General features: G+C 44.8%; 1 protein-coding gene across 3 annotated transcripts; it reads right to left on the bottom strand.

The window, feature by feature from the left end:
- Positions 1–5,261: 5,261 nt before the first annotated feature.
- PNMA8C (PNMA family member 8C) lies at positions 5,262–9,433 on the bottom strand. 3 transcript variants are annotated; one of them, XM_074316226.1, is made up of 2 exons: positions 8,253–9,433; positions 5,262–5,836 (listed from the first exon to the last, which is right to left on the bottom strand). In XM_074316226.1, the coding sequence occupies exon 1, from the start codon at positions 8,902–8,904 to the stop codon at positions 8,290–8,292; it is 615 nt and encodes a 204-aa protein (XP_074172327.1). In that variant the 5' UTR covers positions 8,905–9,433; the 3' UTR covers positions 5,262–5,836; positions 8,253–8,289. The 3 variants fall into 3 exon arrangements, with proteins under 3 accessions (XP_074172327.1, XP_019608231.2, XP_019608232.2); XM_019752672.2 differs by having other exon boundaries at positions 5,262–7,985; positions 8,289–9,432; XM_019752673.2 differs by having other exon boundaries at positions 8,289–9,432.
- Between the last annotated feature and the right edge of the window lie 9,739 nt (positions 9,434–19,172).

The raw sequence follows: 19,172 nt of genomic DNA, 5'->3' as shown, positions 1-19,172 counted from the left end.
ATCTTCACCATAACATTATGAGACAGGTAATACAATGATCATTCCCATTTTGTAGCTGAGAAAATAAAAGTGACACAGCCAGCAAATGATTGAATCTGGATTTGAATCTGAAACAGCCTGACCTGGTGTGTGTGTGTGTGTGTGTGTGTGTGTGTGTGTGTGTGTGTGTGTGTGTATACATGTACTCACACATGTACAAGCTCTGCCAAAAGGCCTAGGTGTGTACATGTACTTAGCACATGTACAAGCTCTGCCAACAGTAGCTGTTTCTGGGGAAGGGGACTGGGGACCCCAACAGGTGGCAGAGATGTGTCATTTTCATTCTATATCCTTTTGGATTGCTTGGCTTTTTGGCAAACCAAAATGTTAATTAAAACAAATTAAATTAAACCAAAGGTCCTCAAACTGGGCCACAGACATAGGGGTTTCCTGAGATGCAGGGGCCAGGATTTGCAAAGCTCCCAAGGTACTGCTGAGGCAGCCAGGTCAGCACCGATATGCACAATAATAACAATGGCATTAGTAATAATAATTGTTAACTTGCACAGAAGGTTTCCTTGGAACCAGGCACCCTGAATAGCCTGTTGTTATGAATGCTCAAAAGCTATAGGGTAAGGTGCATGCTTTCGCTATCATCTTCTTACAAATGGGGACACTGAGTCTGGTCTGAAGTTGCACAGCTGTAAGTGGAGGGGCTGATATTTGAACTTAGGCACTGGAGTAACCATCCAGGCAGGCTCGGAAGACACAGCTGATCTTTATCGCTTGCCTGGATCCACAAAAAAACACCTCTTCACTGGGCTGCCTGCTTTCCCTTTGCAGCCTGCAATCCATCCCTAACTGGCAGCTGGAGGGATCTTTTAAAAACTTAAGTCAGACCTATCTGTACTTTTTCTAAAATTCTCATCTAGGAGTAAAATCTAAGTCCTCACCTCAGCCCACGAAGCCCTATCAGTTCTCCTCACTTCCCTCTCTCTGTTCCACTCCAATCATACCTGCTGCTTTTTCACTGTTCCTCCAACAGTATGTTCACCCCCAACCTCAGGGCCTTTGCACTTGCTGTTCCCTCCACCCAGAATGCTCTGCCCCCACCTTCTCTGGCAATCTCCCTCTGCTCAAATGGCACGTTTTTAGAGAAGTGATTCTGCCTCCCCCCTCCCCAACCCTCTCCAGGGCCCTATAGCTTAGGAATCCTTAACCATGCCATGGACCCTTTCCAGCATAAAGTCTTTCAAAGCATAAATTTGCATCCATTGGATTACAAAGGAAACCAATTATAATGAAACACAACTGTCAAAAGCAAAATTCCAACAGTCAAAAAAAAAAAAGTAAAGAAACCTGTAAAATAATGACTTTAATACACAGTATAAAAATTGTTAAGACAGGGGACACTAAATCTTCTATTTTTGAGATTTGGACCTCTGGTGTAATTCAAATTAATAAGTGCAATTTAGCTTGGGAAGTTTTGAAAGCTTTCTTTTCTTTGCCTCTTAATGATTCTCTTTTGTTTCTATTTACTTCGGCCCAGTGCAGGCCCTGTGACTTGGGAAGTTTTTCATCTGTATGGGATCCACTCTTCTGGATCCAACTTAAATCTACATAACGTATGGAAAGGTTGCCATAACCAACTTTACCGCACCTTCCCCCACCCTCAACTACAGACCAAAACAATTTACAGCCTGGTTAGTAAATACAAAACTTGAGACCAAACAAAGACTCAAGGCAGTAGTTTGCAGTAGTTTCCAGCTGACTGGCCAGCCGACCCTCCTCTTACTTTAATAAATCTATATTTCTATCTGACTCGTGAATTCTTTCACCGCCCGCGAGCGAGCAGACACAACAAAAATGAATACATGTAATTTTATTTAACTCAAGATATGTGGTTTTATTTAACTCCTGAAGGAACCAGGCAGATGTTTAGAAAAAGAGGAAAGGGAGAGATTAAAGGAAGGGAAGGGAAAGAGGGAAAGAGGAAGGAAGACGCTTGGGGAATGGAGGGAGGTCAGGGTCTTAGCGAGGCCTTTGCACAATAGTTGGCTCACTCGGTTGGCTTTTCTTCGCTGGATTTTCTGCTCCTCCTCACCAGCCCCATCCCGGGCCTCTGCCCAAGCCGGGCCTCGAGCCACCCGGCTCCTCCCTTTTGCTCAGTTTCTCGCCCAGCCTCCCAGCGGTCTCCATGGCAACGAGGAGACGCGTTCCAAAGCGCGGGTTGGCTCTGAGAGGGTAGAGTGTGGCGGGACGGAGGTGGGGGGCAGGGCAGCGCCTCTTTCCCGCTTCTCATCCCGTCCTTAAGTCTGATTCCCCAAGTCACCGTCTCTTAGAATCTGCTTCGTAGAGGCCCAAAGCTAAAAATCCCCTTTTGTGGAATAATGAGTTAAGAATCCAAATCTGAGAAGTCAAAATAATGACCTCGCATTTGAGACATTTGCGCTGTTTCTGTCTTTGGTTGGAAGGAAGGGAGGGTTATCCTAGAAATGAAAACCTCATATGTTCAACATTCTTACAGAAATTGCCAACCTCTGAGCAATTCACTGTGGGTGTTTTAACTTGCCCAGGTCTCTGGCAGGCAAGATCCTTCTCCAGCCGCCCCGCCCCCCCAAAAAAGGATAATTATAGCTTCCACTTTTATATTTATTTAAAAGAAATGAAAAATCAGAACATAGGGGGAGAAAACAAAATATGGCCCAAATCTCTCTACCCAGCTTCACTTGGTTGCCGTTAAAAATAATAACAATAGTAATATTAAAAGTGACACACACACATGCTAAGAAAATGCTGGAGTTACAGAGAGGTGTAACATGAAATGCAACCCAGTCCCAGCCCCAAGCCTCCAGCCTCTCCCCCAAAGTAATCACAGTTAAATATCTCTGTACTTTTCCAGGGGGAAAAAATGCTTACTTTAGCATATGTGTAATTTTAGAATTGACCCCATGGGGGGTTTTCACATCATCCTAAATTGTTTTCATCACAGCGTGTACCACTTCCTGGTATTTTCTTATTTATTTATTGTCTCACCCTATTAGAACATTAGTCCCATAAAGGCAGAGATAATCACCTGGTTTGTTCACTACTGCATTCTCGGCATCTAGAACAGTCCTAGCAGGTGTTCAAAATATTTGATGAATGAATGAATGAATGAATGATGCTAGATCTAGTACTATAAAACTTGCTTTTTTTGCACTTAATAGCATGTCTTGAAGTCTTTCATATCAGTATATGCATCTCCATCTCAGTTTTCCATCGCATATGCCCACAAGGTGGGAAAGTGATAATACTGATTATAATTCACTTTTATTGAGCACCCACTTTGTCCCTGGCCCTGTGTATTTTCTCTTCTAATCCTCAGAACCTCTCCTATGCAAGTGTTATTCCCATTTTCCAGATGAGAAAAACTGAAGCCAAAGAAGGCCATACAGCTAGGAAGTGGCAGAGCTGAGCTCTGAATCACTAGATTCCAACTGCCACACTCTTTTTTTTTTTTTTAATTTGTTGGGGTGATATTTGTCAACCCCGACACTCTTAACCTCCATTATTTGCCCAGTTGCCTGGCAGGTTTGAGGTGGGGAATAAGATTGGTGAGAAATCCCCAAAGACTTCTCTCCCAGATGACACTTGTAACCTTGGCACAGTCACCAGATTTGTCCTCAATTTTGAACGTCCAGAAATCAGGTCCCTGTCTACAATAAACAGGATACAATTTATCCACACCTCTGAACCAGATACCAATGGGTTAAATGACAGCACACAGTAGATCCTCAACACATACAGCAGGAAGCAGCAGTGACACCCTCTTTATCGTGTGCCCTGTTGATGCCAGGGGTCAGGTTAGGTAATATCCTGTGAGGGGCATTACTTTAATGTGTTCACTAGTTTGCCTTCTGGCATCCCAGCTTCCAAAACAGCCTTTTGTCAGCACATGGAGAATGTCAGCACATGGAGGGAGCTGGGCACACATTTATCAAGTTCAGGAATCAGAGAGAGAAAACCAGGCTACTGTGGTTTTTCTGTCAATGCAAAACACAACTGTCACTGGACCCAGGATCTCAGTGGCCAACGCTTAACAGCAGTCAATGAGACCATGTATCTTGAGCTTTGGCACAGGACCTGGGAATGTAAATGTTCGAAAAATGTAAGCCTTGGTCTTTAGAAGGGCAGTGTTGCCTAGTGGTTATTCAGGTAGCCTTGAGCCTGGTTCAAATCCTGGCTCTGTAAACCACGCTAGGACTCCAAGGTCAGCTGGGGCCACCCCAGACCCAAAGAGATCCAGCCTTGTGTCAGGAGCACAGGCTGTGGGTAGAAAGACATGGGTTACAATCCCTCTTGAACCTTCCTGTGTGGCCTTAGGCAAGTCACTTAACCTCTGAGTGTCGCTTTCCTTATTCATCGAATGAGATGACGGTCATGATCATATAATATTAATAATACAGGTTCATATTCATATATCTCCTCTTCTGAAATCTAAAAAGCTGAAAACGGGGGGTGGGGAGTGGGAGATGAGGGTAAGGGGGATTGAATATATGGTGATGGAAGGAGAACTGACTCTGGGTGATGAACACACAATGGGATTTATAGATGATGTAATACAGAATTGTACACCTGAAATCTATGTAATTTTACTAACAATTGTCACCCCAATAAATTTAATTAAAAAAAAAATAAAAAGCTGAAAACTTTGCAACAAACACCCCCAAACAAATAAACAAACATCTGGAGGCAAGATCTAGACTGATGTGAGGCTATGTATCATCTTAATTTATTTCACTTTACATTTCCCTACAGAATACTAATGAGTTTGATTATTGGAGCTGCCCCAACGCCCTTTGGGGTGAATTACACAGGATAAGATATAATCACTGTATCAATTTCTAAGATCCAGAATTCTGAATCACACCTGGCCCAAGGATTTTGGATCAGGAGTTGTGGACCTACACTGCCATATCTCAAGGGTTGGGAAGATATCATGAATTGATGAATGTGAAGGAGTTTGCACAGTGCCTGGAACACAGGGTAGCTGTTATTGTCTTTATCCCAGATAAATTGTTTCACCTTTCCCATCAGCCATTGGAAGACCATGGGATAGAAGAAAGCTATGTGTTCTCTTGACCATGAGATCTGATAAATCACTTTTTAAAATAATCCAACCCTGGAAAACTTCAGGCAACCCATGGGAGTGGTTTTCAGAACATTTTTTTAGCAGCCAGATTGTTTTTCCGAATTTAAATCTTAACACTGCTTCCCCAACACATCAAAGAGCAGACTGATTGCATTAGCATATGTTTATTTTTTTAAGTTTGTACAATAAGACATCAACCACAAAAAACAATGAAGAATTTTAACTGAATCCACTTTTGAAATCGGGGGTTTACAAAGGCCAGCTGCAGCCTTCCATCAGCAGAACATCTAATTTACTTGGGAATTTTCTTTTAGGATCTGCTATACCAGCGATGTCTTGACTCAGACAGAAAAGCAACTTCAAATGGTGTCAGTTTTGCACAACTTGCATTGCAGTGTCAGGAAACTCTTCAACTGGTCCAGAAAAACTCAAAGAAGTGGTAGGAGATTTGGGGTTTAGGGGCAACATTAAACAACCTCCCGTGCTGTGTATCACAAATATGAACGCTGTATGGGAAACACCCGAAACCCACAATAAGCACAAATGCAGACTTAATATTGCAATATGATGATAAGAAATGTCACATTGTCCCTTGTGCCTTAATAGGAGAACTGCATGCAACCAACACATGTGCCTGAGGTTTCTGTAGCAGTTATTCAAGTCCAGATTCTGACGCAACAATGAGCCCAGTAGTCCAATATTCTGGGAGTGGGTGTGGCCAGGCTGGAAATTTACAAGGAATAAAAAGATCAATAGAGACCTACGAACTTCTAGACCAGGGATGCACTTGCAAGAAATTCAAATATACGTGTGGGGATGGCAGGAAAAGCCCTGTCTCAACCATTCATTGCACAAAAGAAAAGGATATTGAGGGTGATGGTAGAGAGTCCGCTTGGGGAATGGACAGAAATCAGTCTTTGGGGTTTCAGGTTATGTCAACACAAGTGAACTCTAAAAATCTTTTGTCTTAACACCTGCTGGGAGTGCATGGACCTAACAGGAGTTTCTGACTTGTCTGGGGGTGGGTCATTTGTCTGCACTCTGGCTCTGCTAGGGGGGCAAAATGGGGTAGCCTCTCAGAAATAAGAAAGGGGGTTTGATGCTGGAATTCACAGACATGATTGCCCACACAGTAATACCTTGGGAGTCTCCAGTGCTACAATTTGATACCTAAGAATCTAAGCACACACTCACCCATGTGTGTGCGCACCTGTAAATTACATTTTTGAAAAGAAATTCAGCTCAAATATTTGTAGATCTCTGAACTAATGAAAGTTTGGAAATTCACAGGTCAGATGGCCCTGGAGAAGAGCTCTGTCTACCACGAACATTTGGATTTTACCTAATTGGGTTCGTTCTCTTTCTTTCTTTCTTTCTTTCTTTCTTTCTTTCTTTCTTTCTTTCTTTCTTTCTTTCTTTCTTTCTTTCTCTTTCCTTCCTTCCTCCTTCCTTCCTTCCTTCCTTCCTTCCTTCCTTCCTTCCTTCCTTCCTTCCTTCCTTCCTTCCTTTTTTTTTATTGGTTCTTCACCATCACAGGGACTTGGGGACTCAACGCTGTTAACGGATAACTCTTGAAGGTGACCTTTTAATTATTGACCTCCTTTTGGACCATTCCTTGGAAGTCTTGCTTTTTGTTCTTTAGAGAGTGGAGCGCACCCCTCCCCGCCCAAGTCAGAGCTTCTAGTGTTTAATTTAGGGAGACCCATACCCTCACCCCAGGTGCCAATCAGAGCAGAAGTGTCCCCGTTCTGACCATCCCTGCAAGGGAGACCCAGCGTGTAGAAAACAGCGACAGCTTTTTATAGAGTCACACACGGAGCAGTGAGTTCCTCAGAGGTGGCGATCAGGCAGCTCACTTTGTCAGGCGTGGTTTCTGCTTGTCATGTGCAAAATAGGTTGCCCATCCGGGACAAGTTTGTACCAGAGGTACCTTCAAGGTACATCCGTTTATGAAACAAAAAAAGGCTCTAGACTTTGCAACGGCAGGATTTCCAGCAGGGCCCAAAGCTAAAGGGGTTCGTGCTTCCTTCCTCCCAACACACACCCAGCAAAAGGGGCTGTCCCCAGCATCTCGCCGCCGGGGGTGTCGAAGCGGTCTTTCTCCCCCGGGATCACCCTGCCATGTTCTTCCTGCTTGGCTTCTCCTGAACTCTAGTAAGAGACTTTTAGCAACACCTTGGAATCCCGGACCGGATTTCTCCCTTCCATTTCCTACAAACACCTGCTTTGTAGGAAAGCAGGCGCTGGGGCGGGGGATGGAGGGGGGAGTCTTGAGAGCCCGCGGTCTCCATGGCAACAGTCTGACGCGCTGGACGGCTCCGACTGCGACTGCGCAGCTGGTCCCGCGGGGTCTCAGGGTTGTCAGATTTTGTTTGCGGGTCTTTGAGACCCTTCCTCATTCAGAAGTTACCCTCACCCGCTGAAATAATACCCACTCACATACTCAGCTGTTACTCTCACAACTACTCAAATATTACCCACTTGAACTCATGTTACACACTCAGATGCTACCCACACCACTCATATACTATATTCAAGTAACTCAGATGCTACCCGCACCTACTCAAATATTTAACAGGAGTACCGCGGGGGCAAGGTTTGGGTCTGTTTTGTTCCCTGCTGTATCCCAGTGCCTGGAACAGTGCCTGGTACACCGTAGGTGCTCATGAAATATTTGTCAAATGAATGAATACTCCATACTCAACCAGATATTACCCACATCTATTCAAATGGTACCCACACCCACTCAGATGTACCAAGTAACTCACACGTCACTCACTTACTATGAGTGCTGTGAAGGCAAGATTGCCTTCCTTCTGTATCCCCAGCTCCTAGAACAGTGCCTGGGACATAGTAGGTGTGCAGTACATGTCTGAAGAACGAATGACCCACACTCAACCAAGTGTTAACCACACCCACTCAGCTGTAACCCACAAGTTAACTCAGACAAAAATGCCCACCCTCACACTTGTTAGGGGTTTCCCAGGTCCTCAGGTGACACCCGTTCTTAACCAGTTACCCACTCAACTGAGTAATACCCGTTACACACGATCTACACTCACTTGCCTTCCCCAAAACTTCCTCAGACGGTACCCACCCTCCCACAATCGTTACCCACCCCCACTCAGCTGACACCCACCTTTCCTCATCTTCCCCCACGCCCACCCCGCGTCACCTCACAGCTTCTTGTCAGATGCATGGTGCCGTCGGCGGTTTTTCTTGTGCTTCCGCTTGCCCCTCTTGCCCTCTCCAGCCTTGCTCTCCTTCTCCACCGAGTCCACAGGTGACACCCGGTCCACCCCCACGGTGGCCCCAGCCCCCAGCTTCTCCTCCCTCCCGGGCACACAGAACTTTCTGGCAGGCAGCTCTCTGGGGCCTGTCACCGTCGGGCACAGTTCCTGCCTCAGGACCCGGGCCACATCCTCCACCGTCCTGCCCTCACTCTGCAGGAAGAGGTTCAGCTTGGTCAGGAATTCAATGTCCTGCTTCCGGGGCATGTAGACCACCCTCCACATGCCGCCCTTGCCCTTGATCTCCCTGGGGATCACGGCATAATTGATATCTTCCACCAGCCTAATGATAGCTGCCTTGGATCTCTCTTCTTCCAGAAAGGCCTTCCCAGCCACTTCGAACTTGCCCAGAGGTTTTAGAGGGACCCGAATGATCTCTTCGAATTCTTCATGGTTGCAATCCTCTGGGATACCCAGGATCATCAGGGACTTGTAACTGTCCACCTCGAGGGCCTTGCACCCGTGCTCCAACAGCGCAATGTCCTTTACACCGAACAGCATCTTGCCCAGCTCTCTGAGGCAGCAGTATGTCCGCTGGTGCACACCTGTGCTGCCTCGAGAATCCAAAAAATTATCCAGGATGCCACGATCCCTTCCCGAAGGCTATGTGAAAGAGAGGCCTCACGGACCCAATTTGTCCACCTTAATCAAGGATACCCGGGGCTCTGCCTGCAGGGGCTGCACTGTAGCCTCCCTCCGGAAAGGCTTCTTGGGAATTCCTAGGGATTCAAGCAAAGGGAAGCAGAGGTGGATGTCTGTCAGCTGGCTCGTGGCTCCTGGGCAAGGCCTTACCAGGGAGGGTCTGAAGATGCTGCTTCCCCTTTCTTGGCGGTGGCCTCCAAAGGTTTTGCAAGCCCTGGCAATCTCAGCAGATCTGGGACTGCTGATCTCGCGGGAGCCGCTGCCACCGAGGTGCTGTGGGTGGAGGCCTGGCAGGCAGAGCCGTTAGTCCCTTGCCACTGGCCCAGAGGCTGCCCCAGTACCCTGTGGCCTGGCTAAGACGAAGATGTGGCCTCTGCACTTGCTCCCGCAGTGACGTCACTGCCTCTGCGGCCGGGCGGTCTCCATGGCAACCGCTAGAGCATCTCCTCTGCCATTGGCCGGGCCCAGCCGCATTGAAATCAGAGTCCAAGGGGGTCTTTCGGGGGTGAGAGGTAAGTCAACCGCTTTCAGAAGTACCCCCGACACACACACACACACACACACACCCCTCCCTTATCCTTTGGGAAAATGGCTGATTCCACGGGAGTGGAGACAGGGAAGATACAAAACGAGACTGGAACATCTTTTGGGGTCAGAAAGAAAGATAATGCTCAAAGAATGACGAAAACAGGCGGAAACACTCACAGGAGCCAGCTTGAAGAGCTCCCGCTGATCAAATCTGGAAACATTTGAGCATCAAAGTTAAAAATGGGAGTAATAGATATGAGAATCCGCGAGTCCCTGTAGACATATGTAAATGAATAAATGGAAGGTTTGGTGAAAGAATGTGGGTTTTTACCGTTGTCTCACATAAAACTTATGAATCAAAGGGAACAAAAGTATTTTTACGTGGAATGTCTTTGTTTGTAGGACACACTCACTATAATATTCAGGAATAATATTCAGAATGATGCACCAAATTGACAATTTGCTCTAAAAATGGATTCAGAGGGAAAAAAGTATTTTGCACCATACTTGCAACTTTCCTGTAAGTTTGTGATTGTTTCAAAAAAAAATTTAAAGAAGAAAGAAATGTCCTGCATATGTGATCGCCTTCACAATGTCCCTTCCTCCCCTCCCTACCCCAGTAATAAAAGCTATAAAATTTAGGTTGGATTAACACCCTTCAAACTCCTAGCTCCAGGGGTGGGCACTGAAGGGCTTGAACTAATCAACATAGCTCGATCCCTGTGATTGGTTTAGAAATGGTCACCCTGGTAACTGGGGGTCTAAGCCAATCAGTGCGTTCTATCTTCCAAGTCAAGCGATTGGTTAAGGGCTGGACACATGAACTCAGTCCAATTAAAATAAAGCTCAGGACTTCTGTGACTAGTTATGATGAGGAACATTCTCTCCATCCCCCTAGATGTGAAAGAATGAACATGGGAGCTGCAAGAGGCCATCTTGGAACCATGAGAGACGCCGTTTTGAGGATGCATTCTGCATCCCAAGTAAGGCTGAGCTCAGAGAATGACCGAAAATCATGCCATTGTCCTGATGACATCATGTACCTGTAGATCAAACCATGCCTGAAACTTACTCCCTATGAAACTTTTTTTTTAACTTTTTAATTGAAATACCACATATGTAATGAATAGTGCACAAATTATAAAAGTGAATGGCAAAGCCAGACTTCCTTCCTCAGCATCTTGACTCCTGGGCCCAAACATTTAAACTCATACAATACCATGTCATTCCCTGAGAAGAAGGTGCCTTATTGCTTTACCTGGCTTGGTTCCTGTTCTGTCACTCAGTTTCTGTGTGACCTTGGGCAGGCTAATTTCCCCTCTCTGGACTGTGTGGTGACTTTGTCTTGTCCAACATAAACTGGGCTTATGCATTCTTTTTTTTTTTTAATAAGATTTTTTTTTCAGGACTTTATTGGGGAACAGTGTGTACTTCCAGGTCACAGCTCAGCTCCAGTTGCTGTTGCTAGTTGCAGGGGGCACAGCCCACCATCCCTTGCGGGAGTCAAAGCGGCAACCTTGTGGTTGAGAGCACACTGGCCCAAGTGGGAATTGAACCGGCAGCCTTCGGAGTTAGGAGCATGGAGCTCCAACCACCTGAGCCACAGGGCCAGCCCCGGCTTATGCATTCTAAAACACCTTTCCCCAGATGGCGCTGGATTTGGGTTGTCTAAAAGAGAAATTTGCATGAGATATAGACGGCTGAAGCCAAGCAAGAGATATTACTGTGGGAAGGTCAGCGCAGAGCCCAGGCGCCACAATGACTCCTGTATATTGTCACTGACCTGCTGGTTCACCTTGTTGTCCTGGAGGAGCATCAAGCCTCAGCTCCATCTGCTCCCAGATGGGATAGGCTCTCCTATCCCAGCATCTGTGAATTTGGGGCTAGGCACCTGGGAAGCTCCATGAGGGAAGGGCACAGCTTCTCCTGCAAGTCACACGTGAAATTGAGGTTAGAGGTGGCAAAAAACACATGGGGCTTCCGGTTTGTTCTCACAGGGTCTAAGTCATTCTTGTAGATTCCAGTTTCCCAACTACCCAGCCAACTAACCTACAGAGACTTAAAACCCAATACTAGTTACAGAGGCACCGACCTTCATATACTTTTCCTCCAGCAACCCTCCTGCTCCCTTATTGTCACGCAGCAGCCTAGCCGACTGTCCCCCCCGCCCCCGTGTCTTTCCTTAAAGAAAGAAGAGTCTGTGAGACTGTGCCTTTTTGGGACTTTGTTTTATCATGATGTTTACACCTCATGTCTCTCTGTCTGGTCCCCAAAAGATGGTTTGCAGCCAAGGACGGGGAAGATTTCTCACGTGAGGAGCAACCTAAGACAGGCGGAACTGTGTGGGGACCCCCAATGAGCTGCGTTGGAAGATCTGGAAAGGAACCTTGCCTTCCCTTCCCCCTACTTGGGAAAAGCCACTGCTGACTCTGGCTTTTCTCTCTCACCTGATTGAGAGAAGTCATGAGAGCGATAAAGATCAGCTCTCTCCGCTTAGCTCAACGGAACAGTTTCAACATGAGAGACTTGTCCCCAGGAAGGTACATACCTTAATTAAGTCATCATAGGGCTTTCTGCTCTGGCTGCTTGGGGACAGGGATAATTGGTTTGATTCACTTTTGTGATATGATGGATGAGTCTCATAGACCGTGTAAAAAACAATGCTACTTCCTTGTATGTTTATCAATATAAGCCACTAGTTGGTCCAGTTCGGGGTTCCAGTCTCTTGTCAGGCTGTGAGACCCCTTGACCTGCTGAGATTTAACTGCATAAAGTCTCTGTTTCTTTCTTTCTTAAAACTTAGCCTGACACCGCCCCTTCTCGCTCCCTCACTGCCCGTGTTGCGCTGGACGTGACACTCCCTGGTTAGTAACTTTTTTTATGTCTCCACCACCCATTTTGGGGTCTGCATTTTGCCCAGCTTTGCCCACGATTGCCTAGTATCCGATCCCCATAAAGGAGTTCCTTACCCCTTGTTACTCGCAGTGGACCTACTTCTCTAATGAGCACCAAATGATCATAAATAGCCAGAACTCTTATAAAACAGCAGGCTTAGACTGACGCATTGCTTTTCAAGTTTTCCAGGAGAGAGAAGAGAAGGAAAATGTTGCCTCCCATCTAGGAGTTTTGGAACCAGCTCTTTGATAAAGAATTCTCTGAAGTCTTACTATGGCATTACAAATTCACATTCAACTCCATAATATAACATTGTCCATTTTCACACAAATATGATTTTCCCCCTCAAAAGATGAAGTTAAGTTTGACAATCAAAAATATTTGCCATGGGGAATGTAAATTGGTGCAGCCACTGTGGAAAACAATATAGAGGCTCCTCAAAAAATTAAAAGTAGAACTATCATATGATCCAGCAATTCCACTTCTGGTTATTTATCTGAAAGAAATGAAACACTAATTTGAAAAAGATACCTGCACCTCCATGTTCATTGATTGCAGCATTATTTGCAGTAGACAAGACATGAAAGCAACCTCAGTGTCCTTTGATGGATCAATGGACAAACAAGATGTGTATATATACAATGTAATATTATTCAGCCATACCAAAGAAGGAAATCCTACCATTTGAAACAACATGGATGAATCTTGAGGGCATTATGCTAAGTGAAATAAGCCTGACAAATACCACATGATCTCATGGATATGTGTAATCTTTAAAAAAAGAAAAACCCAAACTCACAGCTACAGAGAACAGATTGGTGGTTTCCAGAGGTGGGGTTGGGAGTCGGCAAAATGAGTGAAGGTGGTTAAAAGGTACAAACTTCCAGTTATAAGATAAATAAGTCCTAGGGATGTGGTACAGCACAGTGACTAGTTAATAATACTGCATTATATACTTGAAAGTTGCAAAGAGAATAAATCTCAAAAGTTCTCATCACCAGAAAAAAAAATTGTAGCTAAGTGTGATGGTGGATGTTAAAAAAAATTGCCATAGATTCATGAATCCTTGGGGCTCCACTGCCCATCCCTAGGCTTATGCACATTACAAATTGAGAAGCAGGCGACAGAATGGTTCGTTTATGCGATCCACCAATATTGACTGAGACGTTTCCTTGTTCCAGGCTCCGGGTGACGTGCTGGGCATACTTAAGCGAGTATAACAAGCTCTGCTTTTAGGAGTTCGCTCCAGTGGTTGTGACAGGCTAGGCCAGTCTGTTTACAGTCAGGGAGAGAAGCCCCGTAATTATCATGAAGATGTGTTCTGACCTCTGGTGTGGGGCATGGAATAAAGAATATGCTAAATGGGACATTTTTGCCAAAGTTTAAAGAGATAACTTTGTGTTGGTGGCCCTAAACAACTAATCTTGTCTGACCTCATCCGGGAAGGCTTCCTGGAGGAGGTGACACTGAAAGGGGCCTTGAATGATGCACATAATAACCACAACAATAGTACTATTTTTTAAAGCAGGCATTGCTATCACTTACATAGAGCATGCTATATGCCAGACAATATTCTAAGCCCTATATCTGTACTAAATCATTCAAGTTTTGTAACAGCTATAAGTTAGATATTGTTTTATTGATTCAGTTAGTCACTGATTCTATAAATATTTATTGAGCAGCTCCTATATTTTATAGTCAGGAAAACTGAGGTACAGAGAGGTTAAATTATTTACCTAGTGCCACACAGCTAGTGAATTTAAAATTTTTTTCATTTAATTTTTTTCTGTGAATTTTTTGTTCATATCTTTTACCCATTTTATTTTTTATTTGGGGTTTTCTTTTTTGCTGAGGAGTAAGAAAGCTTTATAAATCAAGGAAACTAGCATATTATCTATACCATGTGTCACGAATAAGTTACTTGTTAGTTGGATTCTAGGCACTGTGAATACAACAATGAACAAGACACAAAATTCAGTGTCCTAGAGAGTTGACACTCCTTGGGCAGACAGAGCAGAGACAAATGAATAAGAGAGATATACGAGGTCGGACAATTAAGTTCGCGAACTCATCCTAGAAAAAGTGCTACATACCTCATTGTTGAATATCACTACGATCACCTTCGAAGTACTCCCCTTGGGAAGCTATGCACTGATGCCAGTGCCTAGTCCACCCTTCAATGCAATTTTGGAACTCTTTTTCTAGAATGGCTATCAGAGCTGTCATTGTACTACACTTGATGTTCTGAATGTCATTAAAATGTCTTCCTTTCAATATTTCCTTTATCTTCGGGTAAAGAAAGAAGTCATTGGGGAGGCCGGCCTGGTGGCTCAGGCAGTTAGAGCTCAGTGCTCCTAACTCCGAAGGCTGCCGGTTCGATTCCCACATGGGCCAGTGGGCTCTCAACCACAAGGTTGCCAGTTCAATTCCTCGAGTCCCACAAGGGATGGTGGGCTCTGCCCCCTGCAACTAAGATTGAACACGGCACCTTGAGCTGAGCTGCTGCTGAGCTCCCAGATAGCTCAGTTTGTTGGAGTGTGTCCTCTCAACCACAAGGTTGCCAGTTCGACTCCCGCAAGGGATGGTGGGCTGTGCCCCCTGCAACTAGCAACGGCAACTGGACCTGGAGCTGAGCTGCGCCCTCCACAACTAAGACTGAAAGGACAACAACTTGAAGCTGAACAGAACCCTCCACAACTAAGACTGAAAGGACAACAACTTGACTTGGAAAAAAGGCCTGAAGTACACACTGTTCCCCAATAAAGTCCTGTTCCCCTTCCCCAATAAAGTCTTTAAAAAAAAAAAAAAAAAGAAGAAGTCATTGGGGGCCAGATGAGGGAGCAACCATGTGAATATTCAAAACAGTATTCCAAGCAGAAGGAACAGCCACTACAAGGCCCTGAGGCTGGAACCTGCCTGGTGAGTTTGAGGAACAGCAAAGTCGCTGGTGTGACTGGGGCCGAGGGAAAAAGGGAGAGTTAAGAAGAAAGTTGGAGAAAGAGCAGGTGGTGGGAGAGGGAAGGTGATGACCAGGTCTTGCAGCACCTTGTAGCCCCTGCCAGGGACTTGGGGCTTATCTCTGCATGAGATGGAACCCCCAGGGTGAGGAGGTTTAATGAGGTAACTGAAGGCCAGCTTTTATGAAAGTTTGACAGTCAGGTAGTAGTGGTGGCGTTGGAGAACACAGATCTCTGAATATATACATTTCTGATCCCTGAGCAACGAATCCTATCTAAATATGTATCTATATCAGTGTTCGAAGCCCTGTTCCAAGACCTATGCTGACACTGGGGGCACATCCGAGACTCCAACAGATGTCAATGCCTTTGTTTAGGGTAGTACTGGGAGCTCTAGGAGTGGATAAGGGGGGACTTAAACCATGCTGGGGGTTCTGTTCTGTTTGAGAGTTCTAGAACAAGGTCCTGCTTATAGCGGGCACTCAGTAAAAATTTGGCTAAATACACAACTGAATTCACTCCCTACAGCCCCTGTTCCATTCAGGGTCCCAGGCTCCTTATACTATTATCTAATTTAATCCTCACAACAAGCCTTTAGGAAGGTGTTCTTATTATCCTCATTTTGCAGAAGAGGAAACTGAGGCACATAAAGAACAATTCATTTGCTCAAGGCCAGGTAGCTGATAAATGGCAAATCCGTAACTCAAATCCAGGCAGCCAGCTCCAGAACTCCCACACAGAGAACCACTCTCGCTGAACTGTCCTCCTGAAAGATCACGTCATATATGCCTTTGCCAAGAATAAGATGTCCATTTTCCCCTCTCTCAACAGCATTGCATTATTCATTTTTTAATCTCTGCAATCTGACAGGCTAAAATTGTACCTTCTAACTTGCATTTCTTTAATCACGAGATCGAACATTGTTCCCAATGTATATTGGACTTTTTTTTTTCCTGCGAACTTCCTGCTTGTATCTTTTAACCATTTTTTAAAAAAATTAGTGTTTCTTTTTCTAGCTGAGAAATAAGACAGCTTTACAGTAAATGAAATTAACATGTCATCTGCACCATATGTCACGAGTATTTTTCCAAGTCTGTTGTTTGTCTTTGGGCTTTGTTTAGGGTATATTATGTCTTGCAGGTAATTTAAATTTTTATGTGATTAAATGTACTAATCTTTTCTTTCATGACCTCTGGAGTTTGTGTCATGCTTAGCAAGGCTTCTGCTGCTCTAAGATTACAAACAAATTCACCATTGTTTTTCTTCTGTTAAAGTGTCATTCTTTTAACCTTTAAATCTTCAGTCTACCTGGACCGTATCTTGACATTCCACATCTGCTTTTCAGGCAGGTGTCTTGGAGTAGACTCTATCCCTCCTGTGACTGGCACCTTTCTGAAGGCCGTGAGACATGATGGCATTTTTCTACCACACTCCCTAAATCTCTGGTCACCATCAAGGCAGTTAGACAATTAGGCAAACTGTCTGAGTCCTGAAACAGCCAAAAGTTGTATAGCCAATGCTTAGGTCCCACATAACACTTTTGTTCTGGTTACTATTGCTCTGTAACAAACTTCCCCCCAACTGAACAGCTTAAAACAATCGTTTTATTTGGTTTGTGATTTTGAAAGTCAAGAGTTAGAGCTGGGCTTGGCTGGGAAGTGCTTTCGTGGGATCCCCCAGCATTTGCAATAAGAGCTGGGCCAGACCTGAAGGCTCAGCTGAGCTGCTGTCCAAGAAGGTAAACCTTGAAAACATGATGCTGAGTGAGAGAAGCCAGATGACAAACAATCACAATATTTATGATTTCATTTCTATGAAATGTCTGAATTAGGTAAATCCATAGAGACAGGAAGTGGACTAGTGGTTTCCAGGGGCTGAGGGCAAGGGGTGGGGAGTGACAGCTTACTGAGGACAGGGTTTCCTTTGGGGGAGACAAAAATTCTTGGAACTAAATAGAAGCGATGGTTGCACAACATTGTGAATGTATTAAATCCCACATATGTAAACTTTGAAATGGCTAATTTTATATTATGTGAATTTCACCTGAATAAAAAAATGTTTAATGACTGTTTTTGGCTCAAATGATTAAAATGATGGTGGGTCCTTTCCTGTGATGGTGAAGCGTTAGGGAGAAGCAAGCTGGGAGAAGAGGAATGCCATTTTGGGAGGTCTGACATTCGATATATCAGATATATCCAAACAGAGTTAGACACAGGAGCCTGGAGTTTGGGGGAGTGAGGGGTGGAGATATAAATTTAGAAGTCATTGGCACATGGGAGGTATTTTAAGCCAAGGGGCTGGATGAGCTCATCTAGTGACAGGGCGTGGAGAGAGGAGAGGAAAGGCCCAGAACCAAGTCCCCAGGCCTCATGGAGGGTCAATGTCAGGCAGGAGAGGAGAAATCCAGGAAAGGGATTCACAGGAGGGGACCGGTTAGCGACCGCCAAGTGCGCGTGTTTGAAAAGCAAAGAGAGAAATAGCAAAAGATTGGAATTAGACCAAATATCCGTTTAGAGAGGACTCTTTGGCAAATCGACTCCATACAATGGAACACACGCGCGTGTAGAAGAAAATTGGAAGGGAGCTCTCTGTGCTGACATGGAAAGATTCCCTTTGTATAAAATGTTATGCTGAAATCCTCAAGACAGAATAAAGTATGTGATACTGTTTAAAAGAAAGAAAGGAAAGGAAAAGTGGTGATTCACAGTGGAGAAGCCTGGCACATGCCACTTTAGTCAAGTGATCAAAGTGAACATCCCTGGTGACGGGACATGTTGAGGGGGATGGTACCAAGGGGGCACACAGCATCACTTCTGGGAAATTCCTGCCCAAAGCACAATCCCTGAATCTAATTGTGAGGAGACACCAGACAAACCCACATTGAGGGTCATTCTACAAAATCACTGGCCTGGACGCCTCAGACTATTAGGGTCACAAAAGTCAAAGAAAGATGGAGAACAACTTCAGAGTGAAGGAGACGAGACAGATGTGACGACTTAGGATCCTGTATTATGTCCTGGGCTGGAAAAATACAGTTGCTGTGAAGGGCATGACTCGGACTATTGACAATATGTAATATGGACTGAGGATTAGACAGCCGTGTGGTGTCAAGGCTGAATTTCCTGATTTTGATAACTACCTTCGTTGTATAAGAGAATGTCCTTCTTATATTTAGGAAGTAAACACCAACATATTTAGGGGTAAAGGAGCATGATGTATGCAACTAACTCTCAAATGGTTCAGAATGGTATATATATATATATATATATATATATATATAGAGAGAGAGAGAGAGAGAGAGAGAGAGAGAGAGACAGACAGACAGACAGACAGACAGACAGACAGACAGACAGACAGAGAGACAGAGAGAGAGAGAAAGGATGGGTTTCCAAGTATTGCCATCTCAAAGTATCACAACTGGGCGGCTTAAAATGACAGAAATGTACTTTCTCACAGTTCTAGAGGCCAGAAGTCTGAAATCAAGGTGTCAATAAGGCTGTTCCCCCTCAGAAACCTTTAGTGGAATCCTTCCTGGTCCCTTCCAGCTTCTGGTGCTTAGCTGACAGTCCTTGGTGTCCTTTGGCTTGTGGCCACATCACTCCAGTCTCTGCCTTTGTCTTCACATGTCTGCCTTCCCTCTGTGTCTCTCTCCTCTTCTTATAAGGACACCAGTCCTGTTGGATCAAGAGCCCACCTGACTCCAGTATGACTTCATTTTAACTAATGACATCTACGGCGACCAGCACA

This window comes from Rhinolophus sinicus, linkage group LG11 (genome assembly GCF_036562045.2).
Source record: "Rhinolophus sinicus isolate RSC01 linkage group LG11, ASM3656204v1, whole genome shotgun sequence".
Lineage (NCBI taxonomy): Eukaryota > Metazoa > Chordata > Mammalia > Chiroptera > Rhinolophidae > Rhinolophus > Rhinolophus sinicus.
Note: the sequence above shows the minus strand (reverse complement) of the source record. Positions and strands in the feature narration are given on the sequence as shown.